We start from the raw sequence: 24,084 nt of genomic DNA, 5'->3' as shown, positions 1-24,084 counted from the left end.
GTTTCAAAAAAAAATCAGCATTCACAAGGAATAGTTTTTCATTCTTGTTCATTCCTATTTTTTTTTATAGAGAAATATAGAACAAAAGTATTTCTTGTTAAATTTGATAAAGAACAAGCACTATTTTCATTCCTGCAATTTTATTCTCATACGTTCCTTTCCTATTCGTTCTCCGTATTCCTGAAAAGGTCACCAGTCGGAACCATTGTATTAGGTTCAATTTTTTGTTGAGTAAAAAGCTAAAGTCAAAATATTTTTCGTGAGGTCCATGAAAAGAAAACACGTGGCAAACTCTCTTTATTTTACTTAATGACGTGTCTCACTCTAGAGAGAGACCAACATTTTTTTATGTGTATAGATTATTGGTTATCTTCTTTCCTTTTTAAGTATGATTATGTTGGAAGAAATAAATTTATTTGTAATTTTTTCTGTTAGATTTGTTTTTTTTGGTTCAGTAGAAATCTTTTATTTGAATTAAAAGGTTTTGTAAATATCATTTGTGGAAGATTTAAACCATAATCTATGTTTTTATAAGATTTTAGATTCAAAGGATCTAAAACCAAAAAATAATAACAATACTATGATTATAATTGTTTTATATGCCACTGTTTGATGCCTTTATAAACTAGACATGTGACTTGCAAATATCAGTTGTGGAAAATATAAACCATAATCTATGATTACCTTTATAAACTAAATATGTGACTTGTCTTTTTAGAAATAATGGCAAAAGACGAAGAAGAATTGCCACGAGCACTAGCTGCTTTTTTGAAAGTATGGAAGACTTTTGAGATGATAAGTATGAAGAAGTAGATGCTAAAGCATTTACAAACGACGGTGCTGTACACATTCCAGCCTCAATGCCGGAAGAAATCAGGGGACCCAGTGTTCAATTCAGAGTCAACAAATCCTAAGAAACAACATTGGTTCATGTGTTCTATTTATTTGTCTGAGATTTTCTGTGATCTTGTTATTGTCTCCATAATAGTTTCTCTGGTCTTTCTGCTATTCTCAGCTTTGAAAAAGCCACTGAAGATAACTGATAAGCTTCGACATTGTTATTTCAGAAAAAAATGTCTTAGAAGTTAGAACTTGGAGGCTTCAGGAAGAAGTGACATGGATAAGTAGCTGAGCTGGAAGTTTGAAGCTGGTATGTTAGACATCCTCTCGTATTAGGTTTACATATACATAGAGTGATGTGTTCTTGCTTTACGTTGGAGAGAAGATCTCACGTTGAAAATATGAAAGGGACTTGAGTAATTTATAAGAGATTTGTGTCAATCTACTTATCGTCAATTGGTTTTAAGTTGAAAGCTCAGGAAATTTGTTATGGTATCAGAGACATGTCAATAGCCTAATCAATTAATCCGGCCGGGACAGTGGTCCGATCAACCCACTAACTGATGGAAGGTTCAGTTCCTACGAGATTGCTAGAAAAACATTGTTTCGGAGGGGGTATGATGGATTCTGCGAGATTAATAGTTATATGCACCATTATCTCGAGTGAGAGTGTTGAGAGAAGATCCCATATTGAAAATATGTAAGGAACAAATTTACGCTTGGAAACACAATTTGAGTTTCTAATTTTACTAAAAGACACATTGAATCTTTAACACACTTTCTCATTGCAAATTTACCAGGATAACCTCCAACTAAGCTAAGAGAGATGATGTCTCTCGTTACCTTTTCTTCTAACTAACCAAACTGATCTGCTTTTTTACTTTTTTTTTAAAATACAATTTTTTTTTCTCTAACTAATAATCAAACCTTATCTCTTCACTTTATACAAAATCGTGAAAATCCTTTCTCCCCTGACATTTTCTAGATCCATATGTTGAACTCAGACATAAGAGGTTAGAGAGATTGAACCCTAACCTTCTCCATCTGAAACTGTCACTAATACTCTTTTTCACTTTTGCCTTTTCTCGATCTTTTTATCTCGATCTCGGAATCTCAATCTCTATTTCTCAATCTCAGAATCTCGATCTCTATTCCTCGATCTCAATCTCTCCTATGAACGAAACTTAGTCTTGTAAAAACGATGGAGGTTGTGATGGATACCGCAATGAAGGCGGTGGTGGTTATGGAGGTGATGGTGGAAGGCGTGAGTGTGGATACAATGGTGGTGGTTGGTGGAGGTGGCTACTCAAGTGGAGGAGATGGTGGTGGATACAGTGGTGGTGGATACGGTGGAGGAAGCGATGGATGCCGCAGTGGAGGCGGTGGTGGTTATGGAGGCTGTGGTGTAAGACGTGAGGGTAGTTACAGTGGTGGTGTAAGTGGCTCCACGCGTCTCCCGTCCACGCATCTCATGTCCACGCGTCTCCCGTCCACGCATCTCTCATCCACACATCTCCGTCCACGCATCTTTTTTGTCCACAACGAACTTCCATTTACCCCCAGAACCACAGACTCATTCTCTACATATCACCAAACACATCTCAACCATCTGCACTTAAGAAACAAAATAATCAAAATCATGAAAATTTTACCCCCTAAAACACATTCTATGTTACCAATTACCTTTAGAGGCACATTGTGTTGGGAGAACATTTTTCCATATCAATTTGTCCAATATTTTGTACATGATACTTAGGCTCGTAAATCCAATATACGATGTACACGATAATGTATCCACAATAAATCTAAACTCTGACCTAATTTGCCTATCCACAACAATTTGTCCACCATAAACACATCCACATGATTTTTGTCTACAAAAACATATATCCACCAATAGATGGTTTGTGAAGTTAATGTTCATTTATTGCAAACAACCAGAAACCAAGTTATGTTTGGTTTATTTTTTTAAAACAAATAGATTTCTCGTTAGATTCAAGAAAGAGTATTTTCGTCTCAAAATGGGAGGACCCTACATATAAAGTGTGTTAAAGACACAATGTCTTTGTGAGTAAAGAAAAGACAGAATATGTCTTCCAATGTAACTCTCTCCTTGAGTAATATATAAGGGTTACAGTAATTAGAGGTATAGTCTATTTAGGATCTGGTTTTGATACCATGTTAGAATCAAATTTATTATGGGTTCCAACTTAAAATCAACTCGACATTGATTCGCACAAGCGCGCAGGTATTTGTTTTCATATTTATATACGTAAACTTTTGTTCTATATTGTTAATTGTAAATATTCTTAACATTAACCATATTTTCAAACGTTTATTGTTTTTTTTGAACAAAATAATGTTATCGTCAACATGTATGGTCTTCTCCTTCATTTACTTCTTCTACCATTTTTGCAGATAATTTTATAATTTTAAAGTCATATATTTGTCTGCTCTTAGTCCATAAAGCATTGTAGTATATATTTTAAATTATTTTTCACAAACGAAAAATGTATATCACAAAACAAAGTTGCACATTCTGTTCATAAATTTAGATTGAAAAGTAAACTATGCAATTATAACAAAAAGTAAAACTAAAATTTTAATAAAATATTATGATTTAAATTTCAATTATTCATACTAAAATAAAAGGGTTTGCTCATAAATCTTTCTAATTCCAAAAATTTAGCACCCCTTAAAATAAATAAAATAACTTAAAAAAATTTGGAATTATAATTTCTATTAAAATAAATTTGTTAAAAAAATATCATGCGCTGTTACTGTTTATTCCTAGAGTTTGACATGTGACCGTTTGTATATTTTTTTTCACTTTAAAATTTCTTTGTACTAAAATGGTATAATATATATATATATATATATATAACTTAAAATGTATTATCTAATTGTTAGTATAAAAATTTAAAACATAACAATTTTATTTATTACTATGAATAATTATATTTTTGTTATTTTAATCGTTTATTATATCACAGTGTTTTATAAATTGTTTTATATTTTATTTATATATTGTATAAACTGATTATGATATGTGATTTTTAATTTATTATTTATTACTAATTTATTATTTATTACTAATAAATATCGGAAAACATTTAATACGTTAATACAAAATATATTAGAAAATCATTCATGAACCAGCTTGCATGTGGAACATTTCCGATTTTGCTATCAAATGAGGTCATGTACCATATTGCATAATATGCTTGGTGAAGATGAATGAGATACATATGCTCACGACTATGATCAATCAGAGGCAAATGGGTCTAATGTACAACAACCATTCTCGACTGAAGTGCTACCTGCATTTGCAAATCATGTACGTGCTATATCGGATTTGCGTAATTCCAGTGTACATCATGAATTGCAAGAAGATCTAGTCAAACACATATGGGACAAATTTGAAATGTTCTGTGGTTGAAGAGATTTTTTAGTTTGTGAGTTAAATTTATTGTACTAATTAAACTATGTGTGTTTTATTATTTACTAGGGCCGGCCCGCCCTACGGGCGGAAAGTTATAATAAAAGTTATTTTATGTTAATTTATGAAGTATTTAAAAATTATTATAGATTAAAAAATATTATAAACGAACAAATAATGAAAGAATGATGAGATCATTATAATTATTTTTTTGTTTGTTTTGAATTACCTTCACTATTCTTTGATAAAAAAACATTATATTTTCAATATTTATTTTAATTTAAAATGTTTAGTTTTATAATGTTTTTCATTAAACTAACTTATTAAAGGTTTTTTGCGAATATGATTCAAAACTTCAAGTCATCTCTAAAGTAATTCATGCTTTTTTAGATTTTTCTTTGTGCTTTACATGTGATGTAATTGTATATTTCGTTTGTGTGTGTGTTTTGTAAACTTTTGATCAGAAAAGTATATAATAATGTTTATGGCTTTTGAGAATGTTAGGGTGTTGAAGGATTATGTATGTTAAGATTATTTATATTTGAGTTCGATGTTTGTGGCTATATTTTTAGATTATGATGTATAAAATATTATATTGAGTGAATGAGGTGTATGTGGTGCTCTCCTTGTATGTTTTTTGATAATTTTGAGTCCAAAATTGGTTGGTTAATTGTGGCTTACTATATTTTAAGTTCTTAAGAATAAGTTCGTGGTTCTCATAATTATTATTTGTATGAATGGATTGGGTCAACATGATTGCATTTCGTTACAGTATATGTTAGGCTAGAAATAATATTTAAGAACCGAGTAAAATAGCGAAAGTATAAATCTAATTGTTTATATTCTAAATTAACACTTAAATATATAACTATAAAATTATGTTTCAAAAACATTTTAATTCGTTTAAGGTTGTTTCATAGGTGTAAATCTGATATCTTTGATGTAGATATCTACGTCTTTGTTTATTTTAATGTAAATAGTTTAGTTTTTTTTTGTTATTTTTCTATTAGTTTCTTCATTCTTACAGTTATAATTGAATACTTTGTAGTTCTTTGTCAATGAATAAAATTATTTTAGTTTGTTTGTGCTAAGTTTAAGTGACTTAATTACTAAATTATATATATATATATATATATAATATATATTACTTCATTATACATTATATTGTATTTATTATTATATTTAAAATAATTTTTTGAATAGTTTCAATATTTAGAATATTTTTTAATTTATTTATATAGATGAGAAAAAGTTTCTATTGTAGCATGAAATTTATGATATTTTAAATTGAGTTTTGTAAACAAAAAATGGGTAACACTTCACAATATGATAAAAAAAATTAAAGAAACTGAAGAAACATCACTGCCTTAATTATTAAAATTATTTTTTATATATAATTATAAACATATTTTTATTAAAATATCATACTGTTAAAATTTAATAAATTTTGTTGGTTAGATTTGAAAGTAACAGTAACATTCATTTTTTGCTAGGACACAAATTTTTTAAATAAAAGAAATTCAGGAAAATGTAATGATTTACATTTCTTCTTGTGGATTTTTATTTCACTTTGATATAGTTGAAGAATATCTAAAGTAATGATAACTAATAATTTATTTCTAGGAGTTTCAAATTTTAATGTTACACTAATTAATTTTCTCGTAATAATAAATTAATCTACTCCAAAATAAATCAATTGAAAATACACTATAATGTGATAAAATTATAAAAAGGTATATTTTAAAGTACTATAGAAATATTTTGAATAATGCCATAAATAATAAATAATAGATTTTTAGTTAACAACAAATGATGTTTTATACTATATGTTTGTTTCAGTTTATATTATATTTTCAAATTATAGTGAAATTTTGTTTAACTATTAGTGTTTTACTAATTATGATTGTAAATTATTTTAGCATCTTTTGATTTTTTTTAACTATTAGTGTTTTACTAATTATGTTTGTAAATTATTTTAGCATCTTTTAAAATTGTTTACAGATTAATAATTAATATTTTTATAAATCAATAAAGACTATAAAAGTATTGCATTTATAGGAGAATTCAATTGAGTTTCATACAACATCATACCAAATAATTTACTCTAGGAACTAAACCATAATCTAACCGTTAATAATCTGGAAATAAGGATAAACCAGACTACATATAAATGTTTTTGAAATTCGTTTTCCTCTTTAGAGATTAAAACCAGAAGAAGTAACTCAGTTGTATAATATTTTCGGTGTTTCTGTATTGAATGAAAGTTTATAGTTTGTTTAGTGCCAAGTATCCCATTCTCAATTTCTACAATAACATCGAAAAGCATATATAATTACACAATTAAATGGATTATGCCCTTCAAAAGAAAACACAATCAAAGAATATGTCGCTTAATATTCCAGTAAAAAAAATGCACACCACAAAGCAAAATGTATAGAATAATCCATGCACTCCAAAGTCCAAATATGGATCCCTCTTTGATAATTCAGGAGCAACATAGTAATAATCGCTTCCTACTATATCCTTCTAGACCTTTCATGTAAACTATGAGCACAAGATTATCAATTAAACGGCATAACTTAATAATGTAAGTGTATCAAGCAAAAAAATATGCGCTTCAAAACTGAGTGTCTCCATTCTGAAGCTTATAATTATTTTTCAAATATACGAAGCAATCTATAAAAACCACAAACAGACCAGAGTTTCAAAACAACCCCATAAAAACAGAGGAGAAATCAAAACCAAATTGGATTTCACAATTATGACAAAGAATGTTATTTTCTTTTATTATCGGCTAGAAATCTCGGAAACTTTTTAAGACAGTTATACTCGGTCGAGCGAGTCAATTACGACCTATATATCCGGTCGGATAGGGTTAATATTAATTAGGAGTTTAACTTATTAGGATCTGAGCTCTGATACCATGTTAGATTCGGGTTTATTATGAGCCTCCAACTCAAAACCAATTGGCAATTAGTAGATTGACTCAAGTCCCTTATATATTACTCAAGTCCCTTTCATATTTCCGATGTGGGATCTTCTCTCCAATACCCTCCCTTGAGATAATGGTGCGTATAACCATTAATCTCGCAGAATCCACCATACCCCCTCCGAAATCATGCTTTATTTTTCTAGCGATCTCGGCGGAACTGAGCCTTCTATGGGCCATCAGCTAATGGGATGATCGGGCCACTGTCCGGGCCGGATTAATGGGTCAGAGTATTGGGCCGGCTCTGATACCATGATAAGTTTCCTGGGCTTCCAACTCAAAACCAATTGGCAATTAGTGGATTGGCCCTAACCCTTTATATATTACTTAATGTCCCATTGATTTTCCAATGTGGGATACATATCCCTTAATATCTTTACACTCAACTACTGACGATCTTTACTTGGTAAGAGTATTCACCATTGCAGAAATTATTTCTTTCTCTCTATTTTTCTAACTACGAACAGAGAAAGCCGATGAGAAAACAACAATCGTCACATTAAAGTATCTCTCATTTTTACTCTTGATATAAAAAAAAAGTATACCGATCAGTGGCCACTCAGGCGTGGAAGACTATTTAACATAATATCATAAGATAGTTAACCTCCATTTGTCTTCTCTTTACCGCCGTTTCATCTTATGTTATCGCTGCCATCTCTATCAACATCCTCCTCGCAGTCCTCCCGATCCAATGTGGATGCGGCCTCTCCCAAGGCCCAGTTCCAGTTGTACATAGATTAGCCATGGCTCTGATATCAGCTGTCATCTTGCTTGGAATTCTCTTCTCCACCGTTGCTGAGATCCGCGACACGCGCTGGATATGGTGGCGAACATGCACCACCACGACTGTCAAGTGGTTCCTTCGAGGTGGAGAGATCATTACTCAATCTTAACCTCAGCAAGATCATTTTAAAGTTTCGCGGAGGATGATGACCATTTGGCTTCTTTTTGCAGGTTGTGTATTTTTATGAAAAAATAGAATGGTTTGATGAAAATTGGAATTTGGAGAGGATGTCATCGCTATTTATAGGATCACAAATTTTGGATCTGCAAAGCAGTTACAGATGGAAAAGGAGTAACTAAAATTGATGTAGAGGGAAAGAGATACGGGAGAATTGAGTGGGGGAGTTAATGGAGAAGCTTAATAGAGGAACATGGGAAGACGTTGCCGTTCTCGTAGAGGATATGGAAATTAGGGATTAGAGAAGATGAAGGTCGTGGAGAATAGGAGGGCCGTTAATGGGCTTCTAATTCAGTCGAGAAAGTGGGCTATGGTAGATATAATTCTAACGAAAGAAGAAAGCAATTTATGTGCCACGTCTCAACTTAGTTTCGGTGAGTTTTGCCTGCACTTGACACATGTCGCCGCTCTCTCAGCCTCTGAATTTATGACATGGAATCCAATGTGACATCATCAGGAGGGATACAAAGCCTACTTTATATATAAAGATATTGTGTGTTTATTAATGTATTGTATTTTATTTTATTTTCTCGTAATTTTATTTATTTTAATAATGACTTACTTTATTTGTCATCTTTAATATTTGATTTGTTTCTATTAAATTTACAAAATGAAATTAAATTTATGTAAAACATATATTTAGTTCTAAAATATTTAAATTTAATTTCATTCAATAATTGTTAATACGTAATTACAAAAACATAAGAAAATAAAATTATTTAAAAAGCATGGTAAGGTGTTGAATAAAATTCAACAAACCATTGTTAGTGGGTGAGTATTGAATTATTAGATAGAAAAGAGAGATGGTGATGTGGAAGAGAGAAAATATGAGGTGGAGAATGTTAGACAAGTATGAAATTGACAAAGATATTTCATGAGATAAGATGAGATTCAAGATTCAATTATAGCATTAACTTATGTAAAAACTTTTTTATTAAATATATTAAAAAGAATTGTTACTTTATATAGTTTATAATAATTATTATTATATATAAACAATTTTCAAGTTTCTGAATCTTAAATATTTTTTTTCTTTCATCATTAATTTAACAATACATATTTGTAGATGAATGTTTTAATTATAATTTTTATAAGTTATTATTATTAACGAAACAAAAAAATTGTAGGTCTGGTGGTGACAACACGGCGAGGCTACCCCGTTCCATACCATGAATTAGAAGTGGTATGGCAAGCATTTCCTGTGGTTTGACATCCTCCAAAAAGAAAAATTCTTTCCAGTTGTTCCTGCTCCAATTTTTCCACATGAACCGGATACCATGACTGTTGAACAATTAATTCAACAATCAGGTCGAGAGCATTTCCACTCCATCCTCACCTAAAACGACACACTACATTCTTAGTTCTTATTGTATGTTTTGTTTCATTGTAGTTTATCTTATTCTTTTTTTTGGTAGGTTCAACAAGTCAGACAATGGCATTAGCAAGAGCGCCATTAACATGATGATGTACTCCATTCTCAGTCACGGATATCCATATTACAGCAAGTTCCCGAAATCTGAAATCAAGTTTTCCGTCAATTTGAGGTATTTCTTAAATATTTTTTAAACATTTTATTTAATTTTTTCTGTTATATTTCTACTATTTATGTGTTTTTCGTTTGTCATCAATAATTAACTTGGGAATCCGGAGATACGAAAGTAGTCGGTGTAACCTTTCACCAAAATGCCATGAGAACTTATGGGAAGAATATCTATAAGTGGAAGAAGCTGTGTCGTAGGGAAAGACACCAAAATCTATAAACAGGACGGTCTGGTTTGATTTGCAGGCGCATTAGTCTAAACATGAGTCTAAAGATAAGTCAGCTGCCTTTAATTCCAAGGACCACCAAAGCGACTGTGGCGGAAAATATCTTTATGTCAAGAACTTAGGTGCATGCAGTATATCTTATTATGACGATCAACTTAGAGTTGTATATTTTCTTTAATTATTTAAAAAAAAATTATTTATTAATTTTCTTTTTTAAATTAAAAAAAATGAAGGTAATCCTTTCAATTATATCAATATAATGAACGGGACGTACACCAACAAGAAGACGGGAAAAATTCAAGATTCTATTATGAAGGATATCATAGAGTTCATGGAAACTCGGGTGGAACAAGTCCGTGCTTTCCAGATCATCTCTGATGATGATTCTTCGGCTTCCATCAACTTGTGACAAGTTCGAATAAACGAAATGGTAGAAAAGGTAATTTTTAGATTAGTAATTTCTTTAATATTTTAGTTTCATTCATATTTTTTTAAGATTTTTCAGGCTGTTCTAAGAAAGAAAAATTCCCTGGTCCAGTTGAGTTGTCGGGCCTCCTCTTGTCCTTCTTCTTCACAAGCAATGTATGCCGATCTCGTGATTATGGAGCAGTTAAAGAACAAAGATGACTGGATTGAAGCCTTGGAGACACAAAATGCTACAAATCTTGCTGAAATGGTGGAACATAAAGCTGCAGCGGCGGAACAAAGATCGGTTGTGGTAAAAACTCAGAGGCTGAACCAGGAGCTAATGAACAAAATAAAGAGGTTGTTTCCTCCTGAGTTGTTGTTTTTTTTTTAATTTAAGAACTTTTAAATGTTTTTTTTGTTTTGTAAAACTTTATTTATATATTTTCGAATTTATATATTTTTAATTATTTATTAAATAATAAAAATATCTGCATTAATTAAAAATTAATTATATAAATAAATTTAAAACATTTCGATGATACAAGAATCAGTGGAATTTGAACCGAAACTATCTGTCGGAAATTTTCGACAGAAAAGTTGGTCAGATATTTACGACGGAATTTGTCCAAAACTTCCGACCGATTTGCTTCGTCAAAATATTCCAGCGAAAAAGTTCGTCTGATATTTCTAACCGAGATTTTTTGTTGGAAATTCCGAGCACCAATCTTTCTGACAATGTCTGTTTTGTCTGAAGTAATTTCAGACGAATTATTTCCTCAGAATTATTTCTGACGAAATTTTAGTCGGAAATATGTCCATCAGAATCCGTTGGAAAACTGTCATAATTTTCGATGAATTTTTTTTTGACGAGCTAGTTCTGACGAAATTTTCTATCAAAATTCACCTGCCTTTTTGTAGTGGAATCATTGGTTCTCATGCGCTTTCATATTCAGCTTTTCTAGAATCACGATTCCAAGCGATTCCAGATGCTTCTGATTCCGCTTCTGCTTAGGAAGCAGGAATCATAGCCAAAAGAAATATTTCGTGCAACTTGATTTTTTTATATTCTGGGATTAAGCTATACCGCGAGCATTTTCGACCATCTATATTTTTCGAAGAATCTTCTCGTATTATTACTTCTTTCAAAACTCAACTTCAAATTCAAGCAAATCCAAGTAGATTTAACTTTTTATCACATGCTATCCGGTTATTCTGCCAACGTCACTTGCGGTGTTTCCATTCTAGCATACTAAAATATTTTTCAAACTATCGAGGAAGTAATTTCTTGACCAATGTAACCGATACTCTGACCAATTTACCATGTACCCCGAAAACAACTACTTTTATAAGTTTTTTGTTCTTTGTTCTTTGGACTTCGACTTCTCATTCTCGAACACTTCTATTATCTTTTTGGCTTCCATGTGCTTAATGAATTTTCTGCAACATTTAACACTTTTAAGGCCATTCAACCCAATGCACTATTTTTGCGTGTCGAATTCATTCCATTGATTGATCCATATTTATTTACCAATTATAACTTAGGCCTCTCATCAACACCATTATTTGGCTTCATCCACGTTCTTATTATTGTTGAGGGTTATTAAACCTTATTTGGCTTTTGTCTCCTTTAGGGTCTTGGTCGAAGGACATTTGGTGTAGTAGGGGCATTCCTAAACATAATTTTATATGTTCGATGTTTAAATTAGATAAATACCCTAATAGAGATAACATTAGTTGGGGTTAGAACATTGAACCGCTTTACCTCTTATGAAATTCAGAAAATGAATCAAGGGACTACATATGTTATTTTTGCACTTACTCCTCTGATCTTTGGAGCACAATCTATTTACGATGCAGGTACCATCCTCCTTCAACTAGTTCGAATGCGACACTCTGTTTTTTGGAGTCTATTCAAGGTGAAACATACTCGACAATGCTCATTATTTTGGTATGTCAGTGCACTGTCTATAATCTATGGAAGGAGAAATCAAAGATTGCATCGCAACATTTTCAGAACCCTGGATCTTTGTTCAGACAAGTTGATGCAGTTCTAATGAACAAATTTGAAGCCATAAGATCAGAAAATCGGCCTTAAAAATGTTTTGGTTCTTTATTGTTCTCACTCATTACCATGTATGTTACTACAATGCTCTCTCACTATCATCTTATGTCTCGTTGAATGAAAGCTATATATGGCACACAAATTGATTGACAGTGTTCAATCTTGACTTCTCTCTTCATGGGCTTCGACATTTCAAGTTGATATTGGACTGTAACTTCAAAACTTATGTTCTGGTATTTTTAATTTTCCTTTCGATATTAATAGTCAACTCTTTTTCAAATGTTTTAATAATTTATGAAGTTTAATTTAATATCAATGCAGCATATTTGAAAAAAAGAATTTTACGAAAGATAATTAACTATGATTAGAATTGTAATAGAGTTAGTCCTACTATTATACGGTAAACTTTTTAAACGTACGTTACACAGTAGAAACATATATTTAGTTCTAAAATATTTAAATTTAATTTCATTCAATAATTGTTAATAAGTAATTACAAAAACATAAGAATATAAAATTATTTAAAAAGCATGGTAAGGTGTTGAATAAAATTCAACAAACCATTGTTAGTGGGTGAGTATTGAATTATTAGATAGAAAAGAGAGATGGTGATGTGGAAGAGAGAAAATATGAGGTGGGAATGTTAGACAAGTATGAAATTGACAAAGATATTTCATGAGATAAGATGAGATTCAATTATGGCATTAACTTATATAAAAACTTTTTTATTAAATATATTTAAAAGAATTGTTACTTTATATAGTTTATAATAATTATTATATATATAAACAATTTTCAAGTTTCTGAATCTTAAATATTTTTTTTCTTTCATCATTAATTTAACAATACATATTTGTAGATGAATGTTTTAATTTATAATTTTTATATGTTATTATTATTAGCGAAACAAAAAAATTGTAGGTCTGGTGGTGACAACACGGCGAGGCTACCCCGTTCCATACCACGAATTAGAAGTTGTCTGGCGAGCATTTCCTGTGGTTTGATATCCTCCAAAAAGAAAAATTATTTCCAGTTGTTCCTGCTCCAATTTTTCCACATGAGCCGGATACCATGACTGTTGAACAATTAATTCAACAATCAGGTCGAGAGCATTTCCACTCCATCCTCACCTAAAACGACACACTACATTCTTAGTTCTTATTGTATGTTTTGTTTCATTGTAGTTTTTCTTATTCTTTTTTTTTTTGGTAGGTTCAACAAGTCAGACAATGGCATTAGCAAGAGCGCCATTAACATGATGATGTACTCCATTCTCAGTCACGGATATCCATATTACAGCAAGTTCCCGAAATCTGAAATCAAGTTTTCCGTCAATTTGAGGTATTTCTTAAATATTTTTTAAACATTTTATTTAATTTTTTCTGTTATATTTCTACTATTTATGTGTTTTTCGTTTGTCATCAATAATTAACTTGGGAATCCGGAGATACGAAAGTAGTCGGTGTAACTTTTCACCAAAATGCCATGAGAACTTATGGGAAGAATATCTATAAGTGGAAGAAGCTGTGTCGTAGGGAAAGACACCGAAATCTATAAACGGGACGGTCTGGTTTGATTTGCAGGCGCATTAGTCTAAACATGAGTCTAAAGATAAGTCAGCTGCCTTTAATTCCAAGGACCACCAAAGCGACTGTGGCGGAAAATATCTTTATGTCAAGAACTTAGGTGCATGCAGTATATCTTATTACGACGATCAACTTGGAGTTGTATATTTTCTTTAATTATTTAAAATTGTTTTTATTTATTTATTAATTTTCTTTTTTAGATTAAAAAAAATGAAGGTAATCCCTTCAATTATATCAATATAATGAAGGGGACGTACACCAACAAGAAGACGGGAAAAATTCAAGATTCTATTATGAAGGATATCATAGAGTTCATGGAAACTCGGGTGGAACAAGTCCGTGCTTCCCAGATCATCTCTGATGTTGATTCTTCGGCTTCCATCAACTTGTGACAAGTTCGAATAAACGAAATGGTAGAAAAGGTAATTTTTAGATTAGTAATTTCTTTAATATTTTAGTTTCATTCATATTTTTTTAAGATTTTTCAGGCTGTTCTAAGAAAGAAAAATTCCCTGGTCCAGTTGAGTTGTCGAGCTTCCTCTTGTCCTTCTTCTTCACAAGCGATGTATGCCGATCTCGTGATTATGGAGCAGTTAAAGAACAAAGATGACTGGATTGAAGCCTTGGAGACACAAAACGCTACAATTCTTGCTGAAATGGTGGAACATAAAGCTGCAGCGGCGGAACAAAGATCGGTTGTGGCAAAAACTCAGAGGCTGAACCAGGAGCTAATGAACAAAATAAAGAGGTTGTTTCCTCCTGAGTTGTTGTTTTTTTTTTAAGTTAAGAACTTTTAAATGTTTTTTTTCGTTTTGTAAAACTTTATTTATATATTTTTGAATTTATATATTTTAAATTATTTATTAAATAATAAAAATATCTGTATTAATTAAAAGTTAATTATATAAATAAATTTAAAACATTTCGATGAAACAAGAATCAGTGGAATTTGAACCGAAACTATCTGTCGGAAATTTTCGACAGAAAAGTTGGTCAGATATTTACGACGGAATTTGTCCAAAACTTCCGACCGATTTGCTTCGTCAAAATATTCCAGCGAAAAAGTTCGTCTGATATTTCTGACCGAGATTTTTTGTTGGAAATTCCGAGCACCAATCTTTCTGACAACGTCTGTTTTGTCTGAAGTAATTTCAGACGAATTATTTCCTCAGAATTATATCTGACGAAATTTTAGTCGGAAATATGTCCATCAGAATCCGTTGGAAAACTGTCATAATTTTTGATGAATTTTTTTTTGGCGAGATAGTTCTGACGAAATTTTCTATCAAAATTCACCTGCCTTTTTGTAGTGGAATCACTGGTTCCCATGCGTTTCCATATTCAGCTTTTCTAGAATCACGATTCCAAGCGATTCCAGATGCTTCTGATTTCGCTTCTGCTTAGGAAGCAGGAATCATAGCCAAAAGAAATATTCCGTGCAACTTGATTTTTTTATATTCTGGGATTAAGCTAAACCGCGAGCATTTTCGACCATCTATATTTTTTGAAGAATCTTCTCGTATTATTACTTCTTTCAAAACTCAACTTCAAATTCAAGCAAATCCAAGTAGATTTAACTTTTTATCACATGTTATCCGGTTATTCTGCCAACGTCACTTGCGGTGTTTCCATTCTAGCATACTAAAATATTTTTCAAACTATCGAGGAAGTAATTTCTTGACCAATGTAACCGATACTCTGACCAATTTACCATGTACCCCGAAAAAACTACTTTTATAAGTTTTTTGTTCTTTGTTCCTTGGACTTCGACTTCTCATTCTCGAACACTTCTATTTATGTTTTTGGCTTCCATGTGCTTAATGAATTTTCTGCAACATTTAACACTTTTAAGGCCATTCAACCCAATGCACTATTTTTGCGTGTCGAATTCATTCCATTGATTTATCCATATTTATTTACCAATTATAACTTAGGCCTCTCATCAACACCATTATTTGGCTTCATCCACGTCCTTATTATTCTTGAGGGTTATTAAACATTTCCTCCATAGGGGAGGTCTATGACCTTATTTGGCTTTTGTCTCCTTTAGGGTCTTGGTCGAAGGACATTTGGTGTAGTAGGGGCATTCCTAAACATAATTTTATATGCTCGATATTTAAATTAGATAAATACCCTAATAGAGATCACATTAGTTGGGGTTAGAACATTGAACCGCTTTACCTCTTATGAAATTCAGAAAATGAATCAAGGGACTACATATGTTTTTTTTGCACTTACTCCTCTGATCTTTGGAGCACAATCTATTTACGATGCGGGTACCATCCTCCTTCAACTACTTGGAATGCGACACTCTGTTTTTTGGAGTCTATTCAAGGTGAAACATACTCGACAATGCTCATTATTTTGGTATGTCAGTGCACTGTCTATAATCTATGGAATGAGAAATCAAAGATTGCATCGCAACATTTTCAGAACCCTAGATCTTTGTTCAGACAAGTTGATGCAGTTCTAATGAACAAATTTAAAGCCATAAGATCAGAAAATCGGCCTTAAAAATGTTTTGGTTCTTTATTGTTCCCACTCATTACCATGTATGTTACTACAATGCTCTCTCACTATCATCTTATGTCTCGTTGAATGAAAGCTATATATGGCACACAAATTGATTGACAGTGTTCAATCTTGACTTTTCTCTTCATGGGCTTCGACATTTCAAGTTGATATTGGACTGTAACTCCAAAACTTATGTTCTGGTATTTTTAATTTTCCTTTCGATATTAATAGTCAACTCTTTTTCAAATATTTTAATAATTTATGAAGTTTAATTTAATATCAATGCAGCATATTTGAAAAGAAGAATTTTACGAAAGATAATTAACTATGATTAGAATTGTAATAGAGTTAGTCCTACTATTATACGGTAAACTTTTTAAACGTACGTTACACAGTAGAAACGTATCCGAATTTGACTAGTGTTTTTCCAAAAAAGAATTAGATTTATTTCCTTATTAGCTAAATGCACTGTAGCAATATATATTTTGAGATTCTTACAGGACTTAACCCCAATCATTAAAAGAAAATACCAACAAAGCAAGATAAAGAGAGAAAAACAGAGAGATAAGTTTTCTTTTCCTTTGAGGTATGTTTATTTGTATATTTATGGTATATTTTTACATATGGTGCGCTTCTTCATCATCATCATCTCAATACCTTTGGATTGATATTTGTTTTGGTAATGTTTGTGTCGAATAAGCAAAGCAGATCTAGAGAAGATGTCTTCATCGTACTCTCAGTCTATCCCCCTCATCGCCACCGGAGCAAACAACTTTAACCAAAAAGAGATGGAGATGACGATGACTCAAAAACGTAACACCTTTGTTTCACCATCACTCAGAAAACAAAGAAACCAACCTGGAAACCGAAGTGAGTACCTTTTATTATGTTTATTGTTATACACAAACATATGTGTGTGGGTATGTTTCAAAATTCAAAAGAAATCAATTAGCATCAATGAAGAATTTTCTTTACAGGAGGAAATAAAAAAGATACGAACTCTATATTTCATTCAGTTTTATGTGTTATCATTCCTAGTCGTTAAAAGTTAAATCAATGTGTTCTTAATGTACTGGTAATTAGAGCTGGAACTTTTAATCATAGCCGCACGATCTGTCCCATTTGATCTGCTGTAAAGCGGATGCTGATCGACCAATTTTAAATATTTAAATGCAAGTGCATGTTAAGTTATTTTAGCGAGAAGAATGCATATCGGTTGAATTTAAATTGCAGTATCTGCCAACTAGAAAAAAAAAGATATTTTTATAAATTTAATATAAATATAAATTACAACTTATATATAATTTTAGTTACAGAATATTATTTATAAAAATTATATATTAAATATAAAATATTAATTTTATTGTTATTAATATTACACTTGGGTTCCACGGGTCATTGAGCTTGTGTAGTGTAATAATTTTTCCTTGCGGTTCAAACAAGTCAAATTTTTGAGTCGAAAAAATACTCAACTTGTAATAGCAAGGGACAATGGACGGGTTTAATCCGCTTCCAAACACTATTGATAGTGAATGAGTGATAGTTCCTTTGTGTTAGAAGTTCAAACCACATTAGCTATAGATGGTTTATTTTCTTGATTAGATTTTTATAAATAAAAAAAAAACCGATTTCTGTAGAGGATTTTATGCTTATGGGAGATTATTGATTTAAAGCTCAAACTTCCATTATTAATAAAACAAGACAATGAAGAACTAAAATTATCATCATTCTATATGATTACATTAAGTTATTTAGTAACTTGTATTTTACTAGAAGATTAGTCTGTTCAATTAACTTGTGTAAAATTGCCTCTTGACTAATGGTTTTTGTTGTATTGCTCAATATCTTACTTTTAATTGAACAGATCCAGATGCTGAAGTGATAGCGTTATCTCCAAAGACGATCATGGCGACGAACAGATTCCTATGTGAAGTGTGCAACAGAGGATTTAACCGGGAACAGAATCTACAGCTTCACGGGAGAGTACACAACCTTCCATGGAAGCCGAAACAAAAGTCGGAAAAAGAAGCGAGGAGGAAGGTATACATTTGTCCGGAGCCCACGTGCGTCCACCATGACCCGTCACATGCTCTCCGAGACTTCACAGGAATCAAGAAGCATTATTACCGGAAGCACGGTGAGAAGCAGTGGAAATGCGACAAATGTCCTAAGAGTTATGCTCTTCAATCTGATTGGAAAACTCACTCTAAGATTTGTGGTATCAAAGTGCATCGATGTGACTGTGGTACCACCTTTTCTAGGTAAACTATACCTTTTTTTTCTTTTTGATAATTTCCATCCAATAATTTTATTCATATTACAGATCATAGCAAATGAGAATCGATTAATAAAATACTATAGTGTTACAAAAAGATATGTAACAAGAGAAACGTGTTGGTTAGTCCAATAGATCTTATAGTCTGTCCGTACCGTAGCGGTACGATATTGATCGAATATTTTTAATTCGAATTTTACACGTCACTCTAGATTTTTAAGGTCTAGTACTCTAGGCTTCAGCTAGAAAATGAATATTGTGGTCAGTATGAGTCAATGTTCTAAAATTCGCTAGGCAGTGCGCTTTATAGAAGACTAGCAACTAGGCGGATTATTCGGGACCTAGGCTTTAGCAAATTATTGATTTATTTTATTTATATGCCATATTTTAGTTTTTATGTTCAATTATAAAATTATTATGAAAAATTATGAAAATTAGATATACAAAACATAAGAAATTAGACAAATTTGTAGATTTGTAACAATATTAGACAAATTTAAATCGATTTAAACCAATTTTAATCGATTTAGAATAGTTTAAACCAATTTGAATCATATAAATCGGTATAAATCGGATTTTAAGAAAATCGTTTCGGATAGGACCGCGTTGCCGCCTAGGCGGGGGCCTAGACGCCGCCTAGACCGATTTTTAGAACCTTGGTATGGTATGAATAGTTGACAAACATTTTAAATTTTATTTATTTTGGTTAAATAATCTTTTTATATATTTTGTGGATATATGCATATATTGCAATATTGACTTTGTCTTAATCACACTTTTGGGGGTGTATTGCAGAAGAGAAAATTACAATGCCCACAAGGCATTATGTGATGCATTGAATCAAGAGTCAGGAAGAAATCCTACTGGGAGCATCACGAATATGGCAGCAGCCGCTGGTGGAAGTGATGGAAGACAAGACTTTTACGGCGGTGCTGCTTCTGCTCTTGGCAGACTACAAGACTTTTACGCCTGTGCTGCTTCTGCTCTTGGCAGGCAAGACTTTTACGGCGGTGCTGCTTCTGCTCTTGGCAGACATGGTTTTTACCGCGGTGCTGCTTCTGCTCTCTCGCATAACCAATTCGGTAACAACTCAAACACTGGTTACAATCTGAACCGTTCATCTTCCAATAAGTTTGAAGGCTTCGTTCCTCACCCCACCAACCCTAATCCCGGCCCAACCAATTTCCCCATGCAATGCCCTTCGAACCAAGCATCGTTGGCGCACAACGATCAGAGTCTCAGGAGCCAGCATGATTTGATTAGCCTCGGTGCTAGGATCAACAATAACAACAACAACACTAACCATGGATATTTTCAGAACAACACCAAGACCTCTAATCAGACTCTTTTCGCCCATGGTGCTGACATCAACGATCCTTCTGTTTGGCAAAGAGGATTAACTCCTTCATCTTCGTCAGGTGTGGTCGTTAATGGCTTTGGAGATAATGATAAGGGAAACCTTCAGGGTCGGATGAACTCTCTTGCTATGACAACAAATCAACAAGGCTGGTCCGCTAGTAACATTTTCGGCCCTCATTTCGGGAACAACCTTAGCATGGGAGGCTCTGATGTGTTGACTCTTGGTGTTAACGGAGGAAGTGTGAGCAAAGGTCGTGGTGATCGTAATCCAGCACCTTTGGACACTCAGATGAAGTTTGCGTATCCGAATCGTCCATTTGGAAACCCCTGAGATGAGATTTTATGTGAATATATTTTGTTGGCTTTCATTGGAGACATTATTTTTAAGTTTTTTTTGGTTTGCTTTTGTCAACTATTGCAGTGGATAAGTATCTTCTCTTTAGTAAGGATTTAAGTTGGGGATTTTCAGTTAATTTCGTCAAGTTGTTTTTAATTTTAATGTTGTCATGTCTCGAAGTGAGGTTCTTTATGGATTCTTAACTGTGGATGTGGGTTTAAGACTGGACATAATTTCCAGATCCAAAATCCATACCAGAGATTTGATCTAAAATACCCAAAATTTTCCTGATCCTATCTATTAAAATATTCGAATGAGTATTGACTTAGAGGATATTAAATATCTTAACATGATAAGATAATACTTGATATCCGAAATTAATTCGAACATATCTGAAATGATATAAGATGTTATCATAAACATATTTCCTTAAATTTAAACATGTTGACATATTTGTATTTGTTTTTTTAAATTTTCCTTTGAATTTTACACGTCGCAAAAAAATCCAGACCTATTGCCTCTACCAAACCCAAAATGAGATGAGAAAATTAAAGATATAATAATCTATGTATTCTGAATATTTAATACCAAACTAGGTGACCGGTCCGCACCCTGTGCGGACATAACAAAATTCAAAATATAGAATAAATAGTGTATAGTTTTAGAAGTAACGGATTTTACATATTAATACCACCGTCTTTGCAAAAAAGCATCAGTCATGGAGAAAAGCTAGTACTCAATATTTGACATGGACGAGAGGGAACAAAGTAACTTCAGTATCAAGAGACAGTTATTGTGTATATGTATAATTGCAACGTCCCAAAATAATTTGTGTGTTTAAGAAGGAAATTTCAAAGAGGGATTTTATATTGTAATAAGGTAAGTCATTACAAACGAATTAAGAATTTAGAAACATTAAGGTAAAATGGCATTTAAAATTTCAATAAATGTGATAATAACTTGGGCAAGAAATGTTTAAAATAAATAAGGTAACTTATATTTAAACTATTCATAAGTTACTTTGCAACTTGCTCATGTCAAATCAGAAAATAACATGTACAATAGGAAAAGAGCTGAAGAAAAAAAAAATGATGATATAGCTCAACTTTCCAAAGAACATATAGAACCTCTTATTATAATTTAAAACATATGATAAGCCAATATAAATAATTTTATAAATTTATTTATAATTTAATAAATGATTTATAAAGCATGCATGGAATTTATTAGCCATTAAAAGTTATTATGATACTTTATATACAAATATAAGGCTTTCTATACGTATATAAAATTATTATATCAATTAAAATAAACATTTTTTTTTCTTATTTTATGTAATTTATAAATATATAAAAAAATTGATCACATTATTACTCTTTCATAGTTTCAACAATTAATTACCATAAATAATTATTTCTAAAATTATGTACATTATTTGGAAAGTGGTAATTGAATTATCTTCTCATTTTAGATATAATTATAATAAATAAAATCCTCAAATCATCGGTCAATCAAATTATAACAATTTGAAGAGTTCATTTATGATCGACACGTAATAAAAAAATCACTTATATGACTTCTCAATCAATATGTAGTAGGTTTATATTTTTATAAATAATTTATAACATTTTATAAATTATTTTAAAATTATGATAAATTTATTCTTTAAACAACGATAAATAATTAAAAAATAATATTAATAAACATGTTTAGATTTTGTTATATTTAAAATAGTTATTATTTAACTATATATACAATTCACCAAGTAGAGTATAAAACTATTATAATTATCTTATATAAAATTTCGTTCATTATATTTTATATTTTATAAATATTGAAAGTAATAAATAAAACATTATTAATCTTTCTATAATTTAGAGAATTAGTTTCCATAAATTTTAATTTGTAATATTCTTTAGATTATATGGCAAGTGATGTTAAATGATTTTAGACTTATCTTAAATTTATAGATCTAAATTAAATAAATAAAAATTAAGAACAATCGACTAATCAAATTATAACAATTTCTTGAAATTTCACCTATGAGCGACACGTCACCAGAAATCACTAAAGTGACTTCTCTTTCAAAATATGTAATAAATAGTGCATAGTTTTAGAAGTAACAGATTTTATATTATCATTAATTAGAATTGTATTGTATATGTGTTTTAATTCTTTATTTTAGGTGAATAATATTATTTTTACATAAATAATATCAAAAAATTATGTAGTCATATTAAAAGAAAATATAATAAAATTGAAAATATTATCCATAAATAATTAGTACAATTCTCGATAAAGAAAACAAAATCCATTAGAAACGTGCAAAAAAATTCTTAAATTTTGTAAGCAATTGGGCGGATTAACATTATTTGATAGATCTATAAGTTTCTAAATTTTATTGAACATAAAATAATATTAAATTGACATACCGTCATCGAAATAGTCGAAATACTTGATTCGTAAGCTGTGAAGGTATACCGCGCATCCGCAAAATAGTCGAAATATTAAATTGAAATAGTCGAAATATTAAATTGACATACCGCGCATCCAAAAAATACTTCTTTGGAACTTCACTCGGAAATTCATCAGTTGTTCCAACAAAATTTGTTTGAAAGAAGCCAATTTTGTACGGATGCGCGGTTGTCCGATAATCACCAATAGCATTGTACAATTTGAATAACTGGACGACCTTTGCATCACCCTCGGTTAGTTTCCCTTCAAATTGTTTGATGAGCTGTTCACCAACTGAAGCATGAATTCTTGTCCCCTACACGAAGATGAGATAAAATTATATGAGTTGGATTGAGAACAAAAGACTAAAGACGATTATGAGTTGTAAGAAATGTAGTAATCTACTTACTTCTTTATCAACGAAAACCATTTTGATGGTGTTTCCGGAATCTTTGTTGTAGTTTCTCCACAAGTGAAGAATCCTAATCTCAATACGTCATGTATCTTTACATGGTTTTAATTGTCTGATAAAAGACACTCGGTTTTCGGGAGCTTTAACTATTGCCATACTGTTTTTTAAAATTTGATATCTTCACAACACTGTATTGTATTGTATGTAAGACCTTGGGAGTATCTTTATATATAGTCGACTTTCATAATAAATAACATTTGAATATTTATTTTCCGCAATAAATATTGAAATATATTAAAGAAAGATATTAAATTTACATTGTCATAAACTGGTTTGCATTTAATATATATAAGAACTTGCACAAGTAATGCATATTTAAAACAAGATAAGTTATTAAAAATGAATTAACAATTTACAAAGATTTAAAAGTCGAATTATGTGATACTAACTTGCGGAAGAAATGCTTATTCTCAATAAGGCAACTTTATATTGTCGACCTTTCAAAAATAAATGACGTTGCTATATTTATTTTTCACAATAAATATTGAAATAGATTAAAGAAAGTTATCCCCCTATTAACTATTTCACCGGGAATTTTATATTGTAATAAGGTAAGTCATTACAAACAAATTAAGAATTTAGAAACATTAAGGTAAATTGGCATTTAAAATTTTAATAAAT

At 31.2% G+C, this 24,084-nt stretch overlaps 1 protein-coding gene across 3 annotated transcripts; it reads left to right on the top strand.

The window, feature by feature from the left end:
• Window positions 1–350: 350 nt before the first annotated feature.
• Window positions 351–20,682, top strand: LOC103840206 (protein indeterminate-domain 6, chloroplastic). Of its 3 annotated transcripts, none has more exons than XM_009116688.3 (4): window positions 351–17,152; window positions 17,275–17,436; window positions 18,431–18,827; window positions 19,637–20,682. In XM_009116688.3, the coding sequence occupies exons 2-4, from the start codon at window positions 17,286–17,288 to the stop codon at window positions 20,529–20,531; spliced, it is 1,443 nt and encodes a 480-aa protein (XP_009114936.2). In that variant the 5' UTR covers window positions 351–17,152; window positions 17,275–17,285; the 3' UTR covers window positions 20,532–20,682. The 3 variants fall into 3 exon arrangements, with proteins under 3 accessions (XP_009114936.2, XP_033135849.1, XP_009114937.2); XM_033279958.1 differs by having other exon boundaries at window positions 17,272–17,436; XM_009116689.3 differs by having other exon boundaries at window positions 17,267–17,436.
• Window positions 20,683–24,084: the final 3,402 nt, after the last annotated feature.

This window comes from Brassica rapa, chromosome A09, assembly GCF_000309985.2.
Source record: "Brassica rapa cultivar Chiifu-401-42 chromosome A09, CAAS_Brap_v3.01, whole genome shotgun sequence".
In the NCBI taxonomy this organism is placed as follows: Eukaryota; Viridiplantae; Streptophyta; class Magnoliopsida; order Brassicales; family Brassicaceae; genus Brassica; species Brassica rapa.
Note: the sequence above shows the minus strand (reverse complement) of the source record. Positions and strands in the feature narration are given on the sequence as shown.